The 17,601-nt window shown below is 46.0% G+C and overlaps 1 protein-coding gene across 1 annotated transcript in view; it reads right to left on the reverse strand.

Moving 5' to 3' along the window:
• LOC126419030 (F-box/LRR-repeat protein 3-like) overlaps positions 1–17,601 on the reverse strand; it is a 345,130-nt gene that overhangs the window by 29,646 nt on the left and 297,883 nt on the right. The window contains exon 3 of the mRNA XM_050086090.1: positions 4,910–5,078. Within this exon, the coding sequence (XP_049942047.1) occupies positions 4,910–4,916 (7 nt within the window). The 5' untranslated portion in view covers positions 4,917–5,078. The remainder of the gene's footprint in view (positions 1–4,909; positions 5,079–17,601) is intronic.

A 17,601-nucleotide genomic window follows, 5' to 3' on the forward strand; every position in this document is an offset into this window, starting at 1 on the left:
TGAAGGTAGTGACACCAGATGGAGTATCTCATACTTTTAGCGAGCTTCAGTGTAAGACAGGCGATCCAGGGACTTATATTCTTTAATCTTCTTTTCCCCTTTGTAAACCGGGCAATCCAGTGAGTGAGGAGAGTGGCAGTCACCACAATTAACACACACACGCGGCGGGACACAAGGGCTTCCCTCATGGACGGGGTGGCCACAGTCACCACACAATGGGATCGCCGTACAGCGGGAAGACATATGCCCGCACCGAAAGTACCGCATAGATGGAGGGATTTACGGCTTCACGTCACATCTGTTGCACATAACCTTGACCTTCTCTGGGAGGGTATCCCCCTCAAAAACCAGGATGAAGGTGCCAGTATCAGTGTGGTTGTCTTTGCGACTCTTCTGCACACATCGGACCAAATGAACGCCACGCCGCTCCAGATTAGCCCAGAGTTACTCATCAGTAGGGCGAGGTCCCCATGAAAAATAACTCCCTGGATCATATTCAGAGAATGGTGAGGAGTGATAGACACTGGGACATTACCAAGACAATCACAGGCATGAAGAGCTGCGGATTGGGTGGCAGAAGAAGCTTTGATCAACTGGGAGCCTGACCGCATCTTACTAATAGACTCCACTTCACCAAACCTGTCTTCGATATTTTCCACGAAAAACAATGGCTTTTTGGTGGTGATTGTGTCCCCATATGTCCTAGTACAGACGAGGTAACAGGGAAAAGGTGTCAGCCCAAGATGGCGATCCTGGCCCTCCTCCCATGGTGTAGACAGAGAGAGGAAGTCTGCCGGGTCATACAAGACAGCATTTAAGGATTCTTCACCATTCGAAGGGACGGCCATGTGAGATTTTTGCAGCTTGATACGCTTCATGTGCCAAGCATCTGCCTTGATACCACCCACTCTGAACAGAGCTCTCCCCATGGGCACCACCCAGTCACAGCGAGAGCCGTCTGGCACGGCAGCCGTTACCGGGAGTTCTGATGCTCCAAGAAGACAAGCAACCACTCCTTGGCATACACAGTGAGAGAACAGCTCAGGTATCAGTAGTGTGATCCCTGTGTTGTCAGGGGGCTCAGCCATACGGGTACATAACAGTCCCACCACACGGACTGGCTACACGTACTGGTGACCTACCAGGTTGGAAGGGAGAGGGGAGAGGAATCCACACCGTAGATGCTAGGGAGGGAGTTCTTCCCCATATGGCTCACACTAAAAACAGGAAATTTTGAAGTGGAGGTCAAACCTCAAGTGGGGAACGAAACACCAAAAGGGTGAAAGAACAGAGAAAAGGAACAAAATTGCAACCAATACAGGAAACCAGGGGAATAGCCACGTCGACATAAAGCAGAACACAGAGAGGGAAAGCAGGTGGCAACGGGGAAGGAGCATGGACAGGGAGGGAGGGTGGAGGGAAAAGGAAAAGCATTTAGTGAATGAAAAATGAGCTGCAATAGCTCGGGGCCCCACATGCGCCTCGCACGAACTCACAGAAGAACCGTCAGCCGCCTGGGGGGAAGTTGTAAATAGCATTTCATTCCCAATATGTTATACCTGCTACCTTCAGAATTTCAAAGAGAATATACCAATCAACATTGTCAAAAGCTTTCTCCAAGTCCACAAATGCTATAAATGTATGTTTGCCTTTCCTTAAACTATCTTCTAAGGTAAGTTGTAGGCTCAGTATTGCCTTGTGTGTTCCTTCATTTCTCCAGATTCCAAACTGATCTTCCCAGAAGTCTGCTTCTAACAGTTTTTCCATTCTTCTGGAATTTGTTACAGTACTGGAACATAACTAATTGGTTTTTAGGAGATTTAGCTGTATTCTCAATGTTTGAAGCCAGGGTTCTTGTTTTCCTATAAACAGGTAATTCAGCTTGTCAGTGGCTCGGGTGAAGCACTGCCCAGCTTCATCGCCAACATATGCTGCCAACCTCTGATTTCTTATAATGCAACCCTCATCACAATTCACAGTGTGAGGAATATCTAACAAGTACAGGAGTGTTGATATGAAGGAGTCACACAGTTTATAACTTCAGTGGCATTACCAGCCGAGTATTTCCCTACAATTTGAGATATCTAATTCAGAATTTTTTATTCTTATTTTCTGTGCATATGAAAATACATTTCCATCATCAAGTGAAAAAACTGTGTGAAAATATAGCTCTTTTGTACAGATTATGTGTGAGTTGGAAACACTGCTTAGTGATTATGATGTCAAAAGAAGGGGGGAAGGTTAAACTTGGTACCAGCACGTAATAATCTTCTCGAGTAACACCAAAGAACACTCTCGAGCTTAGTAAACCAATGTGAAGTGCGTGGCAGAGGGTACATTGCATTGTATCATTTATTAGGGTTTCTTCCCATTCCATTCAAATACAGAGTGCAGGAAGAAATAATTGTTCGAATGCCTCTGTGCATGCAGCAATTATTCTAATCTTATCTTCACAATCCCTTTGTGTGTGATATGTAGGGGATCATAGTATATTCCTGGAGTCATCTTTTATAGCTGGCTCTTGAAAAGTTATTTACAGACGTTCTTCAGAGAGTTTATATCTATCTTCAGAAGTCTGCCAGTCCAGATCCTTCAGCATCTCTGTGACAGTCTCCCACAGATCACACAAACCTGTGACCATTCATGCAGTCCTTCTCTGTAAATGTTCAAAATCCCTTGTTAGTCTTATTTGGTATGGGTCCCACACACTTGAGCAATATTCTATAACCAGTCACGTGAGTGATTTATAAGCAATCTTCTTTGTAGACTGATTGCACTTCCCCAGGATTCTACCAATAAATCAAAGTCTACCATCTGGTTTACACCAACTTAATTTAGTGTCACCAATAGTCTCACATTCTCAACCCGTGTGACCAGGGCCGGTTTAAGGCCCCTGCAACACAAGTGACCGCTCAGGGTGCTTTGCTGAGAGCGGCATCAGAGGTGCCACAGTGTATATAATTCGTATGCAGGGTGAGAAATTATTAGTAGCTACAACTGAAACAGGTGAAAGTATACGATAATACTCGTAGAAGCAAAAGTGTTCCAGTGGATGCGGAGAAGCCAATGATCCATCTGTGAGATAATTGGGAATGTGTGATTAATTGCTGCTACAGTCTTCTGTAATGAAATATGGCCCTAGTTAGTGCAAAGGTATTTGAAATGCAAAGTTTTCAATGTCTTCATCTAACTGGACTGAAATTTCACCCTAGGTCGACCTCGAGAATACTGCTTCGGGAAATTACAGGTAACAAATTACTACACATTTGTACCTGTTACAGGAAGTGCTCCACGTGTCTTCATCACATTTGGAGGCAAAACTGCAATCATCTATGTAGTGAGTTTCCCCCACATCATCTCACAAATCTCGACAAGACTGTACAATTTGGTGTTCCAGTTCCTCTATCATGTCAGTGGAAGCTCAGTACACTTCACTTTCGAGACAACCACAGACAGAAAAATCCAAAGGATTGAGGTTAGCTCATCTTGGAGGCCAAGATACAGTACGTGCTCACATCCATTTCACGTCCATCATATCAGATGCCCTGTTATATCCCATACTGTATGTATCACATTCACCAACATTAAGTAAGTTAAGGTCGGTTACAGTTGAAATTTGAGCCCAATTATGTGGGGACTTGACTGAAAATTTTCATTTCAAATACATGTGCACTAAGTACAACTATGTTTCATACATAAGTCAGTGGCAGTATGTAACTCCACATTCCCAGCTATCTTGTAGATGGCTCTTTGGACCCATGTTTACTGGAACATTCTTCCTTCTATCCATGAATATGTTCACAGTGTCAATGTTTGCTATGAAATGTATTCCACACTATATATAATAACAATTTTTTTCGCTAGAAGCTTTTAAAGATCTCAGGAATTATTTTAAAAGGAAAAAAATGGTTTCTTCTTTTATTGTTTAGCACTGGAAAAAGATTATTTCTGTTGCAGAGAAATGTCTGAGTAATTATTTTCAAAGCACAACAACCCACTTCCACAAGCACTAAATTCGAATTAATTTTTAAGGATCTTATCAAGAGCACAATGAAAGGAAACTTATGTCTGAGGGAAAGTACCAAATGACAAGTTTCTCATGGTGAAGAACATTCTCAACCTGGCCCTGTATCTGACACCATATATATGTTTGGGATATAGTCCACAGCACTTGCACACAATTTGGTAATCACCACTCCTCCCCTACTGATTAAGAATTCTTGCAATGGTAGGATTTGAACAAACCATTTTCAGATTGAATGAAAAAACCACAGCTAGGCATCCAATTACACAACAGCAGAAAAAGCTGCTAGGTTTCTTTGTTTTAAGTTCTTCATTTTCATCCATACCATGAATTTGTCACATTTACTTCTAATTTCTTAATATTTTAATGAGTGCTATGCCCACTCTCCGAGACAAACCTCGTCACGTGGGCAATTGGGAGTAGCTGAACTGACAGAAACTGAATGACACTGACTGGAGCTGACTGTTTTCTGATGACTGCAAACTGCAGCTAGCAAACTACAAAGGGTTTACTATCTCTACATCTATGAAAGCACAACTGATTATGGGGATTAACAACAGTATAAATAATATATGTGATAGTTTTTTAAATAATCTCATTTACCGATATGTTACACACATTAATAAACACAGTCAGCAGTAATTAGAACAAAATGAGTAGAATCAATGTTAATTTGATTTCGATAGACTCAATTGCTTTCTTCAGCCACCCTCTTGAGAGTCTAAGAAACATGAACAGTATGATGATAATTATCGAAGAAAGAATTATAGACTACATGTTGCAACAATGAAACCAACTATTTACCCATTTGGTAATTTATCGAAAAGTTTGTCACAGTGTGACACTACAGACTAAGCAAGAGAGAAAGATCCTTTGTATACATACCTCTCATGTTTGCTTCCTACTACTTGTAGTAATCACTTTATCTGTTTACAACAATAAATGAGACTCTTGAGTATTGAAGAAGACCCATAATTCCAAAATGCTGGTTCCAGCAGCTGCAAGATGCCAGTGCGAGCTTCAGCACTTAGTGTATGTTGAAGCAGCACATTTCCTACAACAATACCACAGTACTAGAAGCAAAAATAATTGCGAATTGACTACACATTCATATCTAAGGTCTAGATGGAGATTTATATTCCAGTGTATAAGTCTATAGTAGGTTGCATGTAGACATCAGGTAGGAAACTGATATCCTGATATTCAAAGTCAAAGTGAAACTGTGTTATTAGAAAGTCCTTCTATAATTTATGAGAATATTGGGGGTCAGGTACATGAATTTCACATCATGCTGATTTGCATTAAATAGGCTTTGAATCTGCCAGTGCATATATAGCTGACAGTGTCTGTATACAGCTACATAATTGCTTTGCTTTAAATATTAGATAAAACCAACACCCGACACCCGAGTAGGGTAATAGGATGAGTAGCATTTTTTCCTCCATTTTTTCACACACACACACACACACACACACACACACACACACACACACACACACACACACAGTAATCTACAATTAACTATGTCTGCCAGTTCAGTTAGCTCTGTCGGTATATAAGGAAATTTTTTCTGCATGGGCTTTGATTATTTAAAAAGTAGCCAACACTGCTGTGAGCCTTAATGATCAAAATTATAACCAGATAGAAGTAAAGAATATAAGCTGAATTTAGCTGTTGGGGATGAACCCATACAACTGGAAAATAACGTCAATTACTGGTAAAAGAATGGGTTCACAGAATTACACACGGATACTTCTCATGTCTAGTTATTACAGGATCCTAAAGAAAATTTTGAGCTCGAAAAATAATTATTATTTTTCTTGTGAAAAACAGATCTGTCTCAAAACTAGTGAGTTTCACATGATATCTTAAAAACAGTAGATCCAGATAAAGATGTAGATTGCATACTCCTAGATCTCAAACTTTGACACAACCACATTTTTTACTGGAAACCAAGATATGATCTTACAGTGCACATTGTCACTTAATGACAAGGTTTGCCTGCACAAGATGTGACCTGGAGATCTGGCATACACCATGACATCATTTGGACATTCGACCACTGGTGTGTGTAACACAGGACACTGAATGTCTGCTTCATTGTGGTCGGCCGTGGTCAACTAGAGCAGTTGATGATTGCTGCTTACTAATTACTATGGCTCATAAGTATCCCAAGACCCCAAGGAGAATGCAACACAACTGCACATTGCCTTTTCATTTATAGTGTACATTTCTTATTGTGCCAACGTCAATATCATCAGAACAATATTTTGAAAAATTACAAAGTATAATAATAGTTGGTGTCTTCATATCCTTACTTAATCAATAACTTACAAATTATAGAATTTTAAGTTAAACCAGTCACTTGTTGGGAACAGTAAACAATTGGCTAAGAAAGTGAACTTGGTTGTTGCTTCTCAGGTTTCAATTTTGACACACATTTTCCTGTACAACCTGAAATCTCCAATACGCTTTGCCAAGGACAGGGGCATCGACTTACAGACAGCACGCTGCCTTCTCAGCTGTGCCTAAGTGATCAGCGTCATGCTCGTTGAAACTTGGTACAATAGTATACTGTTGTTCTTTTGCTTAGAAGACAGTGTCAGAAAGAAAGTTTCCATCCTTGTTGGACTTTGATATTCCATTACTGTTGGCTCTCAGTACTTCTTCAGCGAAGTACAGCGTAAGAATTGTTAGCTGCTTATTCCTTTTGTCTGAAGCTTGGTTTTCGATATTGGTTGTAAACCTGAAGTGAGAAACGCGTTCCGTTTTAACCTAAAGTTGTCAGATCTTCGAGTCTCCGTGGCTACAGAAACTTAATTCACCGTTTTCAACGTATAGCTCTTCAGACTTTAAGACTGTGTTCACTGAAACGTACCTTGCGATTCTGTAAGTCTAAATGGCTCCGTTATTTATGAACCACCATTTATTTTGTTATTGAAGAACCATCCTTTCCTTTGCTTCGTTGTGGAGAAGAATTCCATGGAAATTATTGATATAGTCTTGTTTGTTCCCTATACCTGGGTTGTTTAACATGTGCCTGCCAGCAGCAGACACTTCACGTTTTGTACATTAACCATACTGTACTAGACTAGTTATGCACCGAAAATCAGAACGGTACAGTTTTCTGACGATATAACAGTGTGTGTCGAAAGTGAAAACTTATTATGTCGAGTGCTTAATGAAATGGACACACATGCTAACTGATCACTGTAACACACTGAGGGGACAGACGTCACGGGGCACCTCTTAATATCGTGTCGAACCACCTCCTGCCCGGCCGAGAGCAGCAGCTCGACGTGGCGTGGCGTGCGCTGGAAGTCCCCTGCAGATATATCAAGCCACGCTGCCTCAGTAGCCGTCCATAATTGCGAAAAAGTTCCCGGTGCAGGATTTTGCTGCCGAACTGACCTCTCGATTATGTCCCATACATGCTGGATGGGATTCATGTCGGGAGATCTAGCTGGCCGAATCATTTGTTCGAAATCTTCAGAATGTTCTTGAAATCAGTAGTTGCCCAGTGGCATAACTTCGTTGTTTGGGAACGTGAAGTCTATGAATGGGTGCAAAATGGTCCCCGAGTATCGGAACATTATCACTGCCAGTGAACGGTCGGTTCAGTTGGTCCAGAGGACCCGGTTCATCCCAGGCACACGCAGACTACACCACTACGGAGCCACCACCAGCTCGCACAGTGCCTTGTTGACAGCTTGGTGCTGTGGCTTCTTGGGATCTGCGCCACACTCGAAACCCACCAACAACTCTTACCACTGAAGTTGGGACTCATCCGACCAGACTACGGTTTTCCAGTCGTCTAGGGCCCAACGGATCTGGTCGCGAGCCCAGGAGAGGCGTTCCACCCGATGTCGTGCTGCTAGCAAAAACACTCGGGTCCGTCGTCCGCTGTCATAGCCCTTTAACGCCAAATTTCGACGCTCCGTCCTAACGGATAGGTTCGTCGTACGTCCCACATTGAGTTCTGCTGTTATTTCACGCAGTTCTGCTTGTCTGTTAGCACTGACGACTCTATGAAAACGCTGCTGCTTTCGGTCGTTAAGTGAAGGCCGTCGTATTCCCGGCACACTCCTGACACTGTGGATATCGGAATACTGAATTCCGTAACGATTTCCGAAATGGAATGTCCCATGCATCCAGCGGCAGCGTTCATAGCGTGTTAATGCCCGTGGTACGGCCATTATCACGTTGGAAGCCTCACCACACGAATCATCTGGGCACAAGGGACAGTTCCGCCAATACATTGCCCTTATACTTTGTGTTGGCGATACTACCGCCATCTGTATGAGCGTTTATCGCTATTTCATGACTTTTGTCGCCTCAGTGTATGCACATGAACAACAAGAAAACTAACGTAAAGGAATGCGCAGTAGGTGGAAATGAAGCACAGCTATACGTTTGGACAATAGACTCTCGAAAAGGTGAACGAATTCTCCCATCTTGGAAGTACATCAGGCAAAGAAAGAATAGCATAGTAATATAAAAGACAATGTTAGTTCCTACCTCAGTTAGTTCGAATATAACGCAATTATGTATGAGCAAATGTCACCCACACCAGTTGTTGTTGTTGTTGTTGTCTTCACTTTGCAGAGTGGTTTGATACAGCTCTGTGCGTTACTCTGTCCTGCGCAAGCCTCTTCATCTCCGAGAAACTACTGCAAGTTACATCCGTCTGAATCTACTAACTGTTTTCATCTGTTTGCCTCCATCTACATTTTCTATCCCTCACACTTTCTTCTATTGCCAAACTCATCATTCGCCGATGCCTCGGAATACGTCCAATCGATGAATCCATTCTTCTAATCAGGTTATGCTATAAATACCTTTTTTTTAAATTCTACTCAGTACCTCCTCGTTACTTATTCGATCTATTCTTCAAATCTTCAGCATTCGTCTGTAGAACCATATTTCAGAAGCATCTCTTCTCTTTCTGAAGTGCCGATCGACCACGGTTCACTTCCATACAAGACTACACCCCAGACAATTACTTTCAGAAAAGACTACCAAAACTTACATTTGTATATGATAATGACAAATTTATCTTTTTCGGAAATTCTTTTCTTCTTATTGCTGATGTACATTTTATATCCTGTCTACATCGGTTATCTTCAGTCACTTTGCTCCTCAAATGACAAAACTCTTCAACTACTTTAAATTCATTGCCTAACCTAACTCCCTCGGCATCGCCTGATTTAGCTTCATTTCAGTCCCTTACCTTTCTTTTGTTATTCTTAATGTTCATTTTATAATCTGTTTTAAAGACCCGATGCATTCCCTTCAACTGATCTTCCAAGTCACTAACAGAGTCTGACATAATTACAGTACCTTGACAAACCACAAAGTTTTTCTTTTTTCCTCCTGGACTCTGATCTCCTTTCCAATTTTCCAAATTGTTACCGACCAGTAGGAATATTCACGCAGCTCTCGATAAGATATCTGTACGATGCAACTGCTGACAACTAACACTTTATGCAGAGGAATGTAACTGCGCATTTCAAAAAATACGCTCTGGCCGAGTCCACAGTTCGAATCAGTGATACGAAAAGAACCGTGTAAATAAGAACGTGTGGCCATATGAAACAGTGCAATTGGTTAAGAGAAACGTTGAATTGCATTGAACCAAAGGAACAAGTTGGAATTAGCAGTGGAAACAGTAACAACGGACCATTCGGAAAAAGGAAGGAAGATTGGGTTTAACGTGCCGTGGACATCGAGGTGATTAGAGACTGACCACAAGCTCAACGATGAGGGAGGAAGCCTCCCGTGCCCTTTCACAGGAACCATCCCGGCATTTGCCTGGAGCTATTTAGGGAAATCACAGAAATCTTTAAATCTGGATGGCCAGATGTGGGTTTGAACCGTTGTCCTCCCTAATACGAGTCCAGTGTGCTAACCACTGCGCCACCTCGTTCGGTGCAGCATGCGGAAGCTGTTAATGAAAATATGCAAAGGAACAGGGAGAATCAGTTAGACTCTAGTCTCGGATTTCTCGTGCCTGACAGTATAGCGTACGGCAGCTTGCGAGACAGGGCCGTGCACCACAGCCGCATCGAAAATCCCCCCTCCCTGCGACGGATTAACGACCGAGGCTGGTGCACTGGCCACACAGAATGTGGGTTTTAGGTGGTTCCTCAGGCTCGTTAACTCAAATGCTGGTCTGGTCCCCAATTTCCGCTTCAGAGGATACAATACACAAACAGTTGAAGTACAACACTCAGAACTAAGTTTACACGATTCAAAGACAGATGGCGCGCACAACTTCCCTTACGCCTGTGGCATCAGGAAAGGCATCCGCCCAGAAAAATACACTGACTGTAATAAAGAGAGTTGCACGCAGAATGACAAGAAAGATTGTTATCATTACATAAGAAATGATTACACTTCCCACTTTGAAAGACCAAGGTTTATGTTGCTATGCGGCCGCAAAACGTACGCGTTAGTACCGCGTCGGGCCGTCACGGCTGCGTGCAGGTCCCGTGATGCTCTGTGCCGTGCGACCATCATGATGCTGTAAACAGAACTTAGATTCATCCGAAAAAAATGACGTTTTGCCATTCGTGCACCCAGGTTCACCATCGCAGGCGACCCTGTCTGTGATGCAGCGTCAAGGGTAACCGCAGCCACGGTCTCCGAGCTGATAGTCGGTGCTGCTGCAAACGTCGTCGAACTGTTCGTGCAGATGGTTGTTGTCTTGCAAACGTCCGCATCTGTTGACTCAGGGATCGAGACGTGACTGCACGATCCGTTTGCAGCCATGCGGATAGGATGCCTGTCATCTCGACTGCTAGTGATACGAGGCCGTTGGAATCCAACCCGGCGTTCGGTATTACCCTCCTGAACCCACCGATTCCATATTCTGCTAACAGTCATTTGATCTGGACCAACGCAAGCAGCAATGTAGCGATACGATAAAGCGCAATCGCGATGGGCTACAATCCGACCTTTTTGAAAGTCGGAAACGTGATGGTAAGCATTTCTCCTCCTTACACGAGGCATCACAACAACGTTTCACCAGGCAACGCCGGTCAACTGCTGTTTGTGTATGAGAAATCGGTTGGAAACTTTCCTCATGTCAGCACGTTGTAGGTGTCGCCACCGGCGCCAACCACCTGTGAATGCTCTGAAAAGCAAATCATTTGCGTATCACAGCATCTTCTTCCTTTCGGTAAAATTTCGCGTCTGTAGCACGTCATCTTCCTGGTGTAGCAATTTTAATGGCCAGTAGTGTATTTTCGTCCATACATCGATACTTTCTTCGATATACCTTTTTTCAGTACCGGTTATCGGATTCCAGATATTTTCAGAAATATCGAGAGCCATACTCGAGACGGACGCGGTGGCCCAGCTGCCGTGGCCGGCGCTGGCGCTGGCGACCCCCGGAGGGTGAGGCGCGGTGCCGCGGCGACCCCGCCAACGGTGCTACCAGCACTTACAGGGAGGGGCTGACAGGCCGCTGAACGGCCCCTGCCGCTGCCGCTGCCACTGTGCGCGGAGGACGATCCGTAGGTCCTCCCTCTTTGCGGACGTACGAGCTCTGCACGTCGTGCGTGGCTGCCTTCCTGTACCCATTTTCGCCGACAGCAGTGGTGGTGTCCGTACGAGTGGTCGGCACGACCAGCCGGGCTGCCGAGGCCGCTCCACCTCCCCCAGCCGCCAGTCTGCCTGGGAGTGGTGCGCGTCGACGTGTCGCTCTAGCGTCCTACTCCGCCGTCGTGCTTGCCGGCACGGCTGTCGGGGCTCTCTCGTGCGGACCGATGCGCACGACGCGACGCCCCCTTCACAGAAGGCAAGGTCTAGACTGGAGTCATCGACATACCATCTGGACGCTCGAACAGTGGCTCAATCTTGTTTTCAAAGATAAGTCTCCTGTTAGTCTTGAGAACGATTCTCGATGGATTTGCGTCTTTCGGGAACGTGGAACACGATTTCGGTACCAAAACATTATGGAAAGACACCGAGATCGCCGGCCGGTGTGACCGAGCGGTTCTAGGCGCTTCAGCCTGGAACCGCGCGACCGCTACGGTCGCAGGCTCGAATCCTCGCTTGAGCATCGATGTGTGTGATGTCCTTAGGTCAGTTAGGTTTAAGTAGTTCTAAGTTCTAGGGGACTGATGACCGCAGATGTTGAGTCCCATAGTGCTCAGAGCCATTTGAACCATTTGACACCGAGATCGAGGAGGGTCACTAATGGTGCGGGCAGGGATTATGTTTACCACACCTTACATTCTCGAAAAGGTGCGGGTGAAGCGGCAGGTTGAACTGCTGTCAGGTATCGTGACGAGATCTTGGGACCTCGTTTGCGATTGTTGCGGGATGCTGTGCGCTCAGACGTCGTCGTGGCGGACGATAATGCCCCCCCCCCCCCCCTCACGAAGCACGGATGTTCATGTTTTCTTGGAAACGGAAGATATTTCATACGTGGCCTGGGCTGCTCGCTCTGCCGATCTGAATTGCAAAGAGCATGTCTGGGGAGACAGGTGGCATCCACCAACCACTCTCCGAGATTTGTCAGCTGCTCTGCAGGAACAAGGGGCGTCGTTGCCTCAGCGTGAGCCTAGTAACATCAGTCACAGCATAACCCGTCGTTCTCAGGCCTGTGTGGTTGCCAGAGGTGGTCACACCTCATACTGAGCACATTAACCAATTGTCAGAATGTGTGTGAAAATCCACTAAGTTGGAAAAAAACGAAGAACTTTTGCGTCTACCGTTAAGCACGTTGCAGTTGATTACGTTCTGTATTCTTTACATTGTTTCTACTTTACTATCACCCTTTTATACTGTTTTCTGGCAAAATAAACGCAACTTTCCAAAATTTCCGCTTGTTGCTTTAATTTTGGTCACCAGTGTAGAGAGAAATCATGATCACAGACGATGTTCAAATAAAAATCCCGGTTCATTTTCACAGAGACATAAATCAAAGACACAAACGAGTGGGTCAAAAGTTATAGTACGAAAAACAACCCCCCAAAAACACAACAGAATACTTTCTGGCCCGACCGTTGGCCGCCATGCACAGTCGGTTGAACGACCTAGTTTCTTGTTAAGACTTCTGTCCGTGAAGATTCACTTCTTCGAAATAGAACGGTTCCTGTTGCGAACGTTTCCACTGCAAATTCGTTTGCGTTTCCGTGCACAACATACCGCTGCACCATACCTTGGAGGCTCCTGTGTAAGAAGCAATGATCCACCTTCTACAAGCGTATACGAACTGAAGCGCTCAACTGCTCACGAAACGCACATTTTGCACAATACAGTTCCGACACTAATCTTCAGCACTGGTCCCTTACTTAGCTCGCATTTATCGCCAATCTCTCGCCCATCGCAGTCTCAAACGACTGAAAATAAAGTGCATGTGACTCCTTAAGAGACCGGACCCGAGACCAATATCCTAAACATAGGTTTGCTGCAGAATTATTGAGTATATTCTTTGTTCGAATATAATAAATTTCCTTGAGACAGAGAAGCACCTGTCAACAAATCCGCCCGGACCTAGAAAGTATCACTCGTGTGAAACTCAGCTTGCCCTTCTCCCACTACATATGCAGCGAACCATGGATGAAGGGCGACATGCATATTCTACACTCAAGAGCCAAAGAAACTGGTACACCTGCCTAATATCATGTAGGGCCTCCGCGACCACCCAGAAGTGATGCAACACGGCGTGGCATGGACTCGACTAATGTCTGAAGTAGTGTTGGAGGGATCTGCACCATGAATCTTGCAGGGCTGTCCATACACCCGTAAGAGTACGAGGGGGTGGACAGCCCAGAGATGATCAAGAATGTTCATGTCTGGGGAGTTTCGTAGGCATCGGAAGCGTTTAAACTCAGAAGAGTGTTCCTGGACCCACTCTGTATCAATTCTGGACGTGTGGGGTGCCGCATTGTCCTACCAGAATTGCCCAAGTCCGTCGGAATGCACAGTGGACATGAATGGATTGCAGGTGATCAGACAGGATGCTTACGTACGTGTCACCTGTCAGAATCATATCTAGACGTGTCAGGGATCTCATATCACTCCAACGGCACAGGACCCACACTATTACAGAGCCTTCATCAGCTTTAACAGTCACCCACTGACATGCACGGTCCATGGATTCATGAAATTGTCTCTATATCCGTTCACGTCCATCCTCTTGACACAATTTCAAACGAGACTCATGTTTCCAGTCATCAACACTCCAATGTCAGTGTCGACGGGTCCAGGCGAGGCGTAAAGCTTTGTGACGTGCAGTCGTCAAGGGTACACAAGTGGGTCTTCGGCTCCAGAAATCCGTGTCGAAATGCTTCGTTGAATGGTTCGCGTGCTGACATACGCTGATGAGCCAGCATTAAAATCTGCAGCAGTTTGCGGAAGGGTTGCACTTCTGTCGCGTTGAATGATTCTCTTCAGTAGTCCCGTTCTTGCGCGATTTGTTTCTGGCTGCAGCGCTGTCGGAGATTTGATGTTTTACCGGATTCCTGATATTCTCGGTACACTCGTGAACTACCTCTGAGATGCTGTGACCCACCGCTTGTGCGCCGACTACAACACCACGTGCAAACTCACTTAAATCTTGATAATCTGCCACTGTAGCAGCAGTAACCGATTTAACAACTGCACCAGATATTTGCTGTCTTATATAGGCGTTGCCGACCACATCACCGTATTCTGCCTGTTTACGTATCTCTGTGTATATGCATGCCCTATCCCAGTTTCTTTGGCGTGTAAATGTGTATTACTAGACTTTCGAATAGCATTTCACACAGTGACCCCCTGTAGACTGCTAAGGAAGGTCTGAGCATTGGGAATAGGGTGCACACAGAGTGTTACAGTGCTACCCACCCAGTACGAAACGAGAAAGACTAACAGTTAATGCTCAACTCCGCATCCGTTACACCTAAAGTTCTACAGTTTTAGAAACGACTGGAGGAACAGGGCAATGCGTTTGCCTCCGCCCGCATCCGGAAGGTCTGCATTTCCAGTCACGCTACCCATCAGCGCTGGTAGGAGCATTGTTGGCGAGCATGGCTTTGGTGTGGGAGGAATTCCGCCGTCACAAACCTTGGACAACTCCAGAGGCCTCAAAATAGAATGAATGGTTCGAATGGCTCTGAGCACTATGGGACTTAAGTTCTAAGGTCATCAGTCCCTTACAACTTAGAACTACCTAAACCTAACTAACCTAAGGACATCACACACACCCATGCCCGAGGCAGGATTCGATACTGCGACCGTAGCGGTCGCGCGGTTCCAGACTGTAGCACCTAGAACAGCTCGGGCACCCCGGCCGGCCTCAAAATAAAGCCCTGAAACTTGGCTTGCGCCTTCTAAAGGGCTGCCCTACAGGACACGCCCACGAGGTCACCAGTCTGCTGCTACAGACCCTTCCGCCAGTCTGCGCGCCCCTTCCGTTCCAAAGCACAGCAGTCGGCAAACCGGCTCATCCAGCACCTGGGCCGGCAGCTGCCTCTGAGGCCAGACCTGCTGAGGGAGTAACTTGCCTCTGTGGCAACCAGAGGACGACAACGAGTTTCTCACCACCCTGGGGACGCTCCATCAAGTCAGGACCAAATTTACCTACCCCCAAACGACTTTTAGAAACAGCACGAGTTCGCCCATCCAACTGCATCACGAGCCGAGGTGGGCCGTGCTAGCTCAGATGCTGAGTGATCGCTGTGAGGGCCACGCAGATGCTGCGTACTCGAGTGAGAATTATGGACACCTGACAGTTTGAAAGGACCCTTGGCGTGGGTCTTCACTTGGCCCACTGGTCAAAAAGTGCAATAACCAGATTTTTCGGACCACTCGGATATGACAGTGGCTCGATGTCGGACTGCGTGGGAATGTGAGGGCAGGCAGACTCGTCAAGTCGCAGCGGGCCACGACAGGCCACCGCGAGGGAAGATTGCCGTATCGCGCACTCGGCACGTCGTAACCCCTTCACATCTGCGCCTGTCATCGGAGGAGGAGTAAAGGACTCCCTGCGACGTTCCATGTCATCCCAAACCGTTGCTCGAAGACTAGCAGCAGCTGGGAAAGAGAACTACCGTCCAATGCGTAGGCTGACTTCAACACCGCACCACAGACAATTGCGTTCAGGGTAGTGCCGTGACTGGCGAGCAAGGACTGCTGACAGATGGCGTCGCATCGTTTTCCGCGTCGAGCTGCGGCTCTGCACTACCACAGACAGTCGTCGTCGGCGAGTACAGCGGCGACCTGGAGAAAGTTTTTCAATGTTTTGGAGAGCAGTAGCGGTGTTTCCCGTGGCGTCATGCTAAGGGCAGCCTTTTGGAACGATTTCGTGTCACTGCTGGTACTGATTGACGGGGAACTCTCACGGCACAATAGTACTTCAAGAAAATCTTGCATTCCCATGTGGCACTTCCGCGGTGCCATTTTTTAACACGAGAATGCTCTCCACCTACGGTGCGTCGCTACGAACTGTCTGCGTGATGCTGAGCTACTCCTGTTGCCGGTGGAATCCCCAGATCTGTCCTCGATAGAACGTGTGGGACCAGCTCGGGCGTCAGTTCCATCCCAACACCTGTTAACAGTTGTGGGCCAGCTTGCCTCAGGAAAGAATAAAATAACGATACAACACAATTCCCAGCTAAATCAGTGCATTAGTAAAGGGCAGAGAGGGTGTAACGTTATCTGATAAGTGGTATCATGCTGCCAATACTGGTAAATGGGATTATACTGCTGGGAAGTTCAACGCAAACTTGACTATCACTGAAATGACATCGCATACCCTCTGAACCTCATTACGGTTCCACCTCCCCTTCTGGATGCCACCCTTTTTTGTCAGGCGGAGCCTCGTGGCCCTTTGTTCGAGGTCTCTGAGACATTATCTTCCAACTCGATAACACAAGACCTTATTCTGCCCGCAGAGTCTCGACCGACATCGATACACATGATGTTGGAATGTTGCCCTGACTAACACGTGCTACAGAGCAGAGGCAGAGTACTAGCAGAGTATATTATTAAATATGTAGGTGCTTTTGAGGTATACAGGATGTGGAATTTAGTCTCAGAGGCGCCTTTCCTGCCGGCAACAGTGTTTCCAGATACCTGCTTCATTTCATGCAGCTCCAAAATTATGAAAGAGTTCACAAACTGTAGGGACTGACGAGTGGTGCCAAAGCCACACGTCTTCTGTTTGAGAGCTCTGTACCACGTCTTAGTCAGGGCAACATTCCATCATCACCTGTACCGATGTCGGTCGAGACACTGCGGGCAGAATACGGTCTTGTGTTATCGAGTTGGAAGATAATACCTCAGTGACCTCGAACAAAGCGCAGAGCCACGAGGCTTAAGGAATCGGAAATGTAGCGACTGATGTCCAAATCATCAGGTATGCGAACCGGAGGTGACACTGTTACGTACTTAGTAGTGGCACCCCAAGCCATCGTGTCACAAGCTGGGCCCGTACAATGCCCCCCCCCCCCCCCCCCCCCAGTGGTGTGACAAAATTCCTTCTCATCGGAGTCTCAGCACACGAATGTACTGTACCCATCCTGATGCTGTAAGCAGAACGTGGACTCGTCTAAAAATAAAACGTAACACCAGTTATGTCCAGT

The sequence above is a fragment of the Schistocerca serialis genome, chromosome 9 (genome assembly GCF_023864345.2).
Source record: "Schistocerca serialis cubense isolate TAMUIC-IGC-003099 chromosome 9, iqSchSeri2.2, whole genome shotgun sequence".
NCBI classification, from domain to species: domain Eukaryota; kingdom Metazoa; phylum Arthropoda; class Insecta; order Orthoptera; family Acrididae; genus Schistocerca; species Schistocerca serialis.